Source organism: Rhineura floridana, chromosome 10, assembly GCF_030035675.1.
Source record: "Rhineura floridana isolate rRhiFlo1 chromosome 10, rRhiFlo1.hap2, whole genome shotgun sequence".
In the NCBI taxonomy this organism is placed as follows: Eukaryota; Metazoa; Chordata; class Lepidosauria; order Squamata; family Rhineuridae; genus Rhineura; species Rhineura floridana.
In genome coordinates, this window is record NC_084489.1 from 22,467,784 (window position 1) to 22,478,797 (window position 11,014).

The 11,014-nt window shown below is 39.6% G+C and overlaps 1 protein-coding gene across 2 annotated transcripts in view; it reads right to left on the minus strand.

Moving 5' to 3' along the window:
• The window catches only part of DNAJC13 (DnaJ heat shock protein family (Hsp40) member C13), a 91,247-nt gene extending 81,415 nt beyond the window's left edge, over positions 1–9,832 (minus strand). For both annotated transcript variants that reach the window (XM_061587930.1, XM_061587929.1), the window contains exons 1-2: positions 9,539–9,832; positions 1,883–1,963 (exon numbers count right to left, since the gene is read on the minus strand). In XM_061587930.1, coding sequence (XP_061443914.1) covers positions 1,883–1,950 — 68 coding nt within the window. In that variant the 5' untranslated portion in view covers positions 1,951–1,963; positions 9,539–9,832. The remainder of the gene's footprint in view (positions 1–1,882; positions 1,964–9,538) is intronic.
• Positions 9,833–11,014: the final 1,182 nt, after the last annotated feature.

Genomic DNA, 11,014 nt, shown 5'->3' on the forward strand with positions numbered 1-11,014 from the left:
AGGTCAAGTTTCTTTCTTTTTCTTTCTGTCAGAGCGAAACAGAGCGACTCCCTTACGAGGAAAGGTTGCAGCATTTGGGGCTTTTTAGTTTAGAGAAAAGGCGGGTCAGAGGAGACATGATAGAAGTGTATAAAATTATGCATGGCATTGAGAAAGTGGATAGAGAAAAGTTCTTCTCCCTCTCTCATAATACTAGAACTCGTGGACATTCAAAGAAGCTGAATGTTGGAAGATTCAGGACAGACAAAAGGAAGTACTTCTTTACTCAGCGCATAGTTAAACTATGGAATTTGCTCCCACAAGATGCAGTAATGGCCACCAGCTTGGACGGCTTTAAAAGAAGATTAGACAAATTCATGGAGGACAGGGCTATCAATGGCTACTAGCCATGATGGCTGTGCTCTGCCACCCTAGTCAGAGGCAGCATGCTTCTGAAAACCAGTTGCCGGAAGCCTCAGGAGGGGAGAGTGTTCTTGCACTCGGGTCCTGCTTGCGGGCTTCCCCCAGGCACCTGGTTGGCCACTGTGAGAACAGGATGCTGGACTAGATGGGCCACTGGCCTGATCCAGCAGGCTCTTCTTATGTTCTTATGTTCTTAAGCCTTGTCCTTAACATTAATGTTCATTTTCAGAATGTCTCAACTGACATCTCAGATGAAGTTATAAATCAACAGTACCATGTAACATTTAAATGAATCTAATGCAGGACTTGGAGATACAGGAAGGGAACTATTTGCTGTGGCAATCACATGCAACATGCTCTGGAGATGAATAATCAATATTTAAACCAAATAACTAAATGCAGTATGGGAAATTATGGGAGATTGCTGTTATGGCCAAACCAATGTCACAGAAGTCCATCAGAGAAGGAAATGAGAAAGCAGACATTAAGGAAAATAGCAGCATTACAAAAGAGAGATTGTAGAGAAATTTATTTTTGTTTTATAAAGAAGCCAAATAAGTCAATTGCCAACATGACCCTCCAATGTTTGGGACAAGGAAAAGTATACGCTACCCACTCTGGCATGACTACAGGACAGAAATTATGCATTCATTATGAAACTTAAAACCCAGCCCTGGAATTTTCTCCTTTTGCAAATAAGAATTCAATGTACAAAAGGGATGTACAAAAGCTGCTTCACCACTGCTAGATCACAGTTCAAATTACATATGTGTTGCAGAAAGATGTGTCAAAGCAAGTACAGGGGATTATAGTAGTATTAAGTGGGATCTGCAACAAAATGTTGCAGTGTGAAGCACTCCTGTTCAGAATTCTAGTAAGCCAGTCATGCCTTCTTTCAACATATGTGATTCTATTCCCCCTCCCCTCTTGTTTTCCATCTCCCCCGCTACAAAAGCCACCCAGCAGTCTGTGCCAACTCAGTATTTTCAGTCTTCCTTGAGCTATTTTGGATTTTTCCACTCTTAGGAGCTGGGGTGGAAGGTTGTGCTGAAGGTGTTTTGTTGTTCTGAAAATGTTGGGGGTCCCCCAAGCTGCTAATACCTCCCTCCTGTGCATGGATGGTGTCATTTGGGCTATATGTGTATCAGAAGGAGTTTGATATAGGATAGTCACTTCTCCAGTTCATAAAATGTATAAGAAAGGGTTAATAAAATGACTATTCAACAATAAAGACTGCATGACCATTATCTGAAACTAAGAAATCTGTTGAAACATAATACTATATAAAATCAGGCTGTTTGGGTAATTAGTGATATTTATGAATTATGAATACTTATAGGGCGATTATAGGATTATTCATGTATTCAGGTTGAAAGAAATTATATTAGAGCAGTTTGACAATTCACAGCTGGATAGCAGAAAAGCAATTGTATATTATTACCATCTCAGAACTGGAGAATAGAAAAAACAGGCTACTTACTTTCCCCTCCACGAATGTTTTGTTGTGTAGAAACAGGCCAAATCTTTATTTTCCCTAATTGTATTCATTTTTTGCCAGAACCTGTAACAAAATATGCTTAGTATTAATAAATGTAATTTGTTTCAGAACAAAAATACATTCTGTACACAGGATTGAATGTACAATACACACAATTAGCTAAAGGGGCTGCTTGTTAATCAAAATGTTGCAAAATAATTAGCCAACGGAATGATTGATTTCCCAAAAATATTTCAGGAGTTCTCTCACATCTATTTACCAAGCAGCTACAGCTGGTCCACATATACACAACAGAATGATCTGGTAGAAGGGATTGTACCACTTCAAACTACAAGTGCAACATACCATTTATGTTTATCAATATCTATAAGTACAAAAATAAACCTAGCATATCAAGGGAAAAGATTGTAGTGCAGCCTTTTGCCTGCTGTACTGGTTTTCTGTCTGAAGCGTTTTAACATGCAGGAGCATTCAAAACTGTGACAATTACCTGCAATCAGTGATATGGGGTGGACATTTTTCTAATGCTTTATTTCTTCCTGCAGAAAATGTTCTGCTTCATAAGTTTATTAGTTACAAGGAATGTATGCCAAATGCAAATATAATATTACGCAAGCTTGGCAGTTTCCATATTTTTAGCTTTGTTTACAAGTAAAACACACTACATTAGGCCACTCCCTACAACTCTCATCAGCACCAACCAGTGTGGAAAATGATCAGGAATAATGAGAGTAGCAGTTCAGCAACATTTGGGGGCCACAGATTAGCCACCCCTGCTTTACAGTATTTTTCTGACACAAACCGATTTCCCCCCAACACAAATTACCCTTGTTTGCATAAGAAAACTTTCCAAATTGACCAATTTAATTTTAATAGGGAAGGTCAGCAGACTTATGATAAATTTATTGAACAATTGTCTTTTTTGTTATTTTTTGGTCAGATAAGATTCAGGGAAATGTTTCTCTACATGTATTATTAGAAACTCCCTAAAAGATTAATGCAATCCTGTTATGAGCTGATTTGTAATAAAGAATTATTTCTATTTTATTATTTACCTCTTTATTTATTAATATATTTTTAACTAACAGAAATAAAAAATAGAAAACCACTTTCAAATTCAAAATTTTCTGGAAAACTCATATTACCTCCTGCAATCTGAAGTGGCTCACTCCTTTCTATTAACTCATTCTGCCAATTGTGTAAATGCACAAAGAGTTAAGTACTACACACATTTTTATTTTCCACAGAATATATTAAGTATCAGGTCTCAAATACTGTAAAGAGATAAGCCAGCTTCAGCCATGCTGTCTTTACATATCCAAAGCCTATCTATTTAGATTAGAAAGTTTACTCCCATTGGCCCATAAGTCTGGAGAAATGGATCCAATTCTTTGGCAGTTACCATCAGCATAATATCCAGTATGTGTACACTATGTATGGATTATGCAAGAACCTAGGGAAGAAGGGAAGGAGAGGAAAGAGGGAAAGCAGGAAAGGAGTTAAATAAGCACACTACTAAGGTAAACAGAGGCTGTAAGGAATGTATTTGACACAGGAACAAGTTATTAGGTTACAATTATTTTCCCCATCTGAAGCTACAGACAAGTTTCAGCTTTTCCATATCATCAGGCAAACTTATCACAAGCTGTCCAAGCATCATAATCAACTTCAAACATCCTGTATTCTCCATTATTTATTGTTCAGAGAATGTCATGTGCAAACAGCCAGTCAGGCATTGCAGTATCATTTAACCATTTTCACTTCTGCAGAATATAATGGACTTCCATCATTTCCTTCTGAGTGTTATTAATCCCGAGAGTCACTTAAAAATAATCCTTAACAAAACTTCGAATTAATATTCCTTTTTAAAGCTTTAAAATTTGAATACAGCCACTAACACACATCTCTAACCAACCGTGATCTTAGTTCTGATCTCTCTGCTGTCATTGCTTGCAATTTTTTTCTTCATATTTTCAGACTACATATTCTACTTTAATGGCCCTGTGTTGATTATGGTGAATTGCTACTCATTTCCCTTATGATAGCTACTGAAATATTAGCTTTAGAAAACATTAAGACCATCTGTCATGTGTCAATATGTGAAGTCAAGAAATCATGACTGTTGTATATATAAGCTAAAGCATAAAGAGTTACATTTAAGATGATGTATTATTTTACCTGTTTTTATTATTTATATTTAAAAAACTATCCTGTCCTTCCAATGCCCAGAAGAGAGACTTATTACAATATAATAAAATATATTTAAATATTATGAATCAGATGATTCATTCTGGAGTAACTAATCAGGCAAAGCAGCTGAACCAATCTGGTATGCTCTGTTAAAAGTAACCTGCTCAATAAAGACCAGAGAAAGTTTAGAGCCCTGAATTGAGAATGAAAGCACATGTGAGCCTGCAATTTTGATATACAGCTCAATCCTACTCGCTCCATGTTAGGAGGGTGGGTAGGTTGCTCCCTGCTGGAGGCCAGTGAGATGGAGACCCCAGCTTCATCTTAATGGGCAGAAAGATGGTGGCAGCAAAAAGCCCTGAATGGGACACTCTGGGATGTGGCATAATGCTGAAGGATTTGGAACCACAAATTTGGATTTGGAGATTTGGAACTCTAAACATTCCATGAGAAGCCTGAGGCATCAGCCTGGAGGTGGTACACTGAAAAATTAGAAAACTGTCCCCCCCCACACACACACACCAAATCCACCCTGGCCAGTGTAAGCAGCTGAGCTTGGGATATGACAATTGATTAGCTGCTCAGTTCTGTCACGCTTTGGCTGGGGTTAGTATTGTTCTGTCCATGAATTTGTATGCCACATATACAAATTGTGTAGTTCACAAAACTGTACAATGCCAATCAGGAACACCTAGCAATCATATCACTCATTATCTGCACTTTCTAGCAAGCACTGTTCTGCACCTTCCACCAATATTACCTACAACCTCAGGCATTATATTTAAACACTGTATAATTATATGTACATATTTCTATCCACTTTGCTTTATAACCTAGTCACAAAACAAAGTTATATTATTTAATTTTACCTTTGGTGTCCTCCTGACAAAACTTTAGATTAACATGATCAGAACAGTTGTTTTCAACCTGCATTCTAAGAAACATTGTTCCTTGGAAGATTATCTTTCTCAATTGACAAGTCCCCCCCCCTTTTAAGGACAAAGTTATTGAAAAGAAAGCTTGACCACTATTTCAAATCTTCCCCTATACAGTAGTATGCAGACACTGGACAATGTTGGGATTTGTTACAGGTCACATGCAATTCACGTGCTGAGGCCCTTATCACCTGAGCTTGTGCCCTGCATGAATTAGGATGTTCCTTAGAATAGATTCCAATACTTTTTGCACCTGACAGTTGTACAAGAGGTCCTCTGCATAGGTTGGTGCAGAAAGGTTTCCTGAAAGTATGAAAGCCACCCATTTAGAGGGATCATTTCTGAGACTACCCAGAATTCAGCACCTTCTTTCTTTGTTGCTGCTTAAGTCTCCCTAAAAATTGCTTTTAAGTTGCTGCTTAAAATTTCTAGTTTCTCCCTTGCATTTTAAGTTTACTCCTTAAGCGGTTCTTTTTCTTTCCCTTATAAAGAAAATACTGGCAACCGTTACATCTATTCTCTTTATAGTGGTAAGAAATTGTACAGCTACTAAGCAGCAAGGAAAAGCAGATAACACCTGAGCAAAGAGCCCCCACATCACCACCTAACTCTCTTTTTATGTGACACTGAAAACCCAGCATACTGTAATGAATGCATGGGTTATTCTCAGGGCCGGCGCCAGGTATGACTAGGCCCTTGGACACCAGCCTGCCCCAAGTGCAGTGCCCATTTCACCTCTCTCTCCCATTGCTGTGAATGCCCTGCATGCTGCACACGCATGCCTACCATGAACCAAGATGGTGGCAGCCCCTTAGGGAAACACCTGCCACCATCTTAGTTTATGGCAGGAATGTGCACACAGCGCACACGACATTCGCAGCAAAGGAAGAGGTAGATGGGGCATGTGTGCAGGCTTATTGAAGCCCACACTGTCTGTATTTATACCCCACCCGTCATTCATATTATCAGAGCAACTTACAATAAAATATTACAAACACAGTAAAACAAGTGGTATGAAGAAACACACTAAACACACCAAATCTATATCTGAGCCAGAATAAAACAAACAAACAAAAGTTTAAAAGCAAGGCTGGGAAAATAAGGAAGGCCGTTGCTCAGTGCTAGCAAGACGTCAGTGAATGCCAGAACACCACCACTGAAAAGGTCCCTTCCCTGATAACCACCTCCGATGGCAGAGAATCCCAGGCAGAGGCCTCAGATGAGGATCTCAAAGTACGAACAGGCACAGATCTTTAGGTATCTGGTATCCAAATCATGAAGAGATTTTAATGTAAAGACCAAGGGTTTGAAATATATCATTTTTATTTATTTAAAAAGTTATACTCTGCTTTCTGGGGAATTCCCTATACAGAGCAACACATAATCTCCAATAAATACCAACCACTCGACAATTCATGTATGATATTCATACATGGACATGCAACACAAAATTAGATCTAATTATAACTCAGTGTTCCTTCCTGAAGTTCCCAGCAATGGCTGAAGCTTCAGAACAATGTAAAGCTGTAACTGCATACAGACTTACATGAAAACGAAAGCATTCACACACAGAGCAACTTCTTTCTATCCAAGAAAATTATTGGTTTCTGCAGCGTCTCTCACTAGGAAATTTGGCTGCACTAACAGACCTAGTCTACCAAATTATTCTCCAGTTAGCAGCCACAGCCAACATGCAATTATTGCATTCTTACTTTGAAGAAAAGTAATGCTACTCTTCAGAATGACTTTCAAGGTATCAGAGGAGATAACAGTTGCTCTCTCTCAAAAACAAAATCATTTGCCTATGTCTTCTATCATCATCACCACGGTTTACTTGTGTGAAAAGTTACATAATTCACTATTACAAAACAAAATTCACAGTAAAGCAATGTTAAAGAAAGCATCTTACCAGACAATAAACTGAAACAATACCATTATAATTCAATAAAGTCCAACAATAAAATACAAAAACATAATCCCATTAACAGCAAAAATAAATGAACAGCAGAATTAAATTTCACACACATCCTTCAACTTCCTGGTTATGCAGTTGTAATGTAACTTCTTATGACTTCAAAGTAAAACTGAATGAAACCAAATCTTTTGTTAGATGTGAATTCCCAGTGAATGGCTACATGTTTCTGACCGCTATTTTAACTAATCTTAAAATGTGCTGTAAAGTTACAAGTATCATGCAAGGCATAATATTTGCTGTTAAGCACATAAACCATTCTAACAACAACAACAACAAAAAGCTGTACAGCTTGATTGAAGGGAAATGGTTTCATGATGGAAAAAAATAAGAGCAGACAGGTTGAGTGCTGATTAATGCCTTTTCCTTTGGTTTAGTTAGTTTGAAAATCAATTAATGAATTCTTGCCGTTCATGAAGTATAGCATTTGGATCTTTAAACAAAACACTGAAGCTAAAAGATCACGGACAAAAAGTCTGCAATATCCATTATGAAAACATTCTCTCACATCAAATTTATTTACATATTAGTTATAATTCAGCGGTGGCTAACCTTTGGGCCTCCAGATGTTGCAGAACAACAACTCCCATCACCCTTGATGACTGACCATGCTGACTAAGGCTGATGGGAACTGTCACCCAGCAATGTTTGGAGGGCCAAAGAGTAGCACATAGAACCTATTATAAAGGAACAAGTGTTTAAGGCTGCAGTTCTACACATTGATACATGACAGTTTAGACCCATTGAACTCAATGGGGCTTATTTCTGAGTAAACATGTACAGGATTGCACTACAAACTACAAATCCAGAGCCACCAAAAGCTTCCAATGATGATGCTAAAACTTGGACAACTCAAGACCTACTACTAATAATACCAAGAAAATTTGTTATTTAAACATTTTACCAAATTGCATCTATTTTCCTGTCCTTGAATTCTACACTGACACTACAAGGCTAGTGATCCATTGTAACTGATTAAAACTGATGAACTTCAAAACAAAGCATGCATACTGCTCAGAAGAAAGACTGGAAGATCTGGCTTATCTATATGCAGTGTCCAGAACATATTGTGCTTTGAGTTATACATTTTACACATTAACTTGCATACTTTCCTAGGAAAACAACAATGCAGACTCCTGCATCCTTCAAAGTGCATAGAGAATTACAAGCCACTCCCTTGCCAAATAACCTTATTTCTATAGATAATGTATTCAATTCCCACACCCCCACAGAAGTTAGCTGGGGCAGAGGGGAACTTTCTAAATAAAATGCACAAGTTACAGATAAAGAGTTACAAGAATTAAAAACAAAAAGGAGCCTACTTCTGGGTGTTAATGATTAAATGATGGTAAGTGGAAAAAAAGTTACTCAGATCCTGATTCATGTGAACATCCAGGTTCAAATTACTCACAAGGTCAAGGGGAAAAAAACATTCCCGAATTGCTTTAGGATTCTTTGTATCGACTCCTGGATATCAAATATAGCCATATACATTAACATCTTGTTTAAAGTCTATTGTGTATATTGATTAATTCTTTTTCCACTCTGGCTCACAGTGTGAGAAAAGCAGCTCTTAGATAGGTTCTCTTAAAAGCCACAGCTTGAAGTACACAACTGTAAGTGCTGTTTCCTCAGAGAAGGATTCCCTACTTTGTGCTGAACTATATAATAAAACAACTCTTTTTCCCATAAGCCTACAAAAGCAGCTCAAGATCCAAAACATATACTGGTCAACAAGGAACAACTATCTGGAATGAAACTGAAGATGCGCTTCTCAGTGACAGCATCATGAAATTCAGGAACTACTGTGCAATGGTTCCTTATATCAGTGAGAATTGGGAAGAGGGTAGAACAATACACATATCCTAGCACGCTTCTAAGGTAAATTCCACAGTGGTTGGAAGTTAAAGGCTTAGACTGACTATACCATTTTTGAGACCATTACTAAATTTTCTTCCCAAAAGACAGAATGGAGCATGCATGCACAATGTGTGGCATACAATAAAGGGCCAGAGAGCGGAAGGGATGCTTTAACCAACCACCACAGCCTGTATTCTAGTACAGGTATTAAAGCATCTGGCAGGGGTTAGAGCCCAACCCTACAGGGCAGGGGCAGCCAGGCAACGGGTGGCCCCAAATTAAACACAATTCCATAAACATTTAGAGGAACGCATTCAGGAACGTCCATGCTTTTATGCTTGAAACTTAACACTTAACCTGTTAAAGTGTGTCACCCACTTCTTCCCTGTTCCTTTGTGCATAGAAAAAAAAAGTCAGGAGTTTTGGAAGCTAAGATCCAACCTCCCCAAATAATTTTGGAAGCAAGGAGAAAGAATAGGGCTAGATACTTGCTTTCTCCCACTTGCCACCTCCACGCCAGGGCTAAGGGGGTGGCATTTAATAAAGGGGGGGGCACATCCCTGGCTCAGATGACAAAGGAGAAAAGTCCATCCCCACCCACTGTCGCTTCCGCCCCGTTGCAAATCAAACCTCAGCGCTTTTCCTCAGTCTCTTTCTGGGGGGGAAATGCCACCCATTTACCTGGCCGGGAAGCAAAGCTGCCCAGTCCCCTCAAGCCTTGCACTGCAGAGAAACGCCGCGAGCCAGCAGCCCCCGGAGCTCCTTCAGGTGCTGTTGAGCGGGCTCTCCCCAGCTGGGTTGCAGCCGCTACACCTAACACTCGCCTGCCTCCCTCAGAGCCTGGCTCTGGAGGCCGCCATCTTCGCTCGGGCAGGGGAGCCAACCTCCGCGCGCACGCGCCGCAGCTGCCCAGCCTTGTCACGGGACCAGTTCAGCTGATCATCTATTGCCGCCTCCACCGCTCCCCTCCCACCGTTGCCCACAGATCGGCTTGCCTTCCTCACCTCGCTTTTCCTGTCAAAGCGACGAAGGACATGCGCAGAGGCAGCAGCCGGAGCTAAGCGAAGTCCGGCGGCTTGTTGATTGGCAAAGAACGCCCAACTTTTGGGTGGGTTGCGGGAGGAGGAAAGGCGAGGTAGAGTTATGCTGGGAAGGAGGCTATTTCTCTAGTTGATGGGTTAGTTAGACATTAGATCACTTTTCGGGGAAGCACATGATACGGCCCACCGCTTTTGGGAGCGTCAAAATCGTGTCGAAAACTCCCTGTCGTGGAAAACTAAGAGCCATTCTACACATTGGGGTATAGGGGTAGGCTAAGGTGGTAGAATTCTGGGCTGGACCGCTACAGATTACAAGGTGGGTGGGTGGTTTTTTTTAAAAAAGATTCTTTTTAGATTAAAATCATTTATATTATAACTTGCGGTATGTGGAAAATGAGCATATTAGGGTAGAGTCTGTTTAAGGATTAAGGCTGCAGTTCTATATACACTTCCCTGAGAGCAAGCCCCCATTGCAAAAAAGAGACTGACTTACTTCAAAGTAGATCTTTGTAGGATTGTGTAATAAACTTTTATCTTTTTTATTTAAAACATTTATATACTTCTTAATCATCTCCATTTCTAAGAGGTGTACATAAAAACAATCCATGCAAAAATAAACAGTAGAACAGTAAAATAATCCAGAAGCCAAACATTATCTTAAAATGCCTGCTGGAGCAAGACAGTTTGTCATAAGCCTGAAGTTCAACAAGGACGGTGCCTATCTAATCTCAGTTCAGAGGAACTTCCACAGGCTTAGACTCACTACACTGAATGTATTATCTGTGCCAGTATTTATGTGGTATGTTATGTAAAGAATGCTTTTTCTGACTTTTATAACAGAGCACATTCATGTGTTTATTATTGCATTTATATCCCACATTTTCTTCAAGGTGCTCAAGGTGTCCTACGCTTTCTCCCATTCCCCATTTTATTCTCACAACAACTATGTGAGGTAGGTTGGGCTAAGAGACAGTGACTGCCTTAAGGTCGTCCAGTAAACTTCATGGCTGGGTGTGGATTAGAACCCTGCTTTCCCAGGCCCTAGTCCAAGACTCCAATCACTACAACATGCTGGGTGATGTGTTATGATCAGGAGTCAAGTGCATCTCATTAAGGA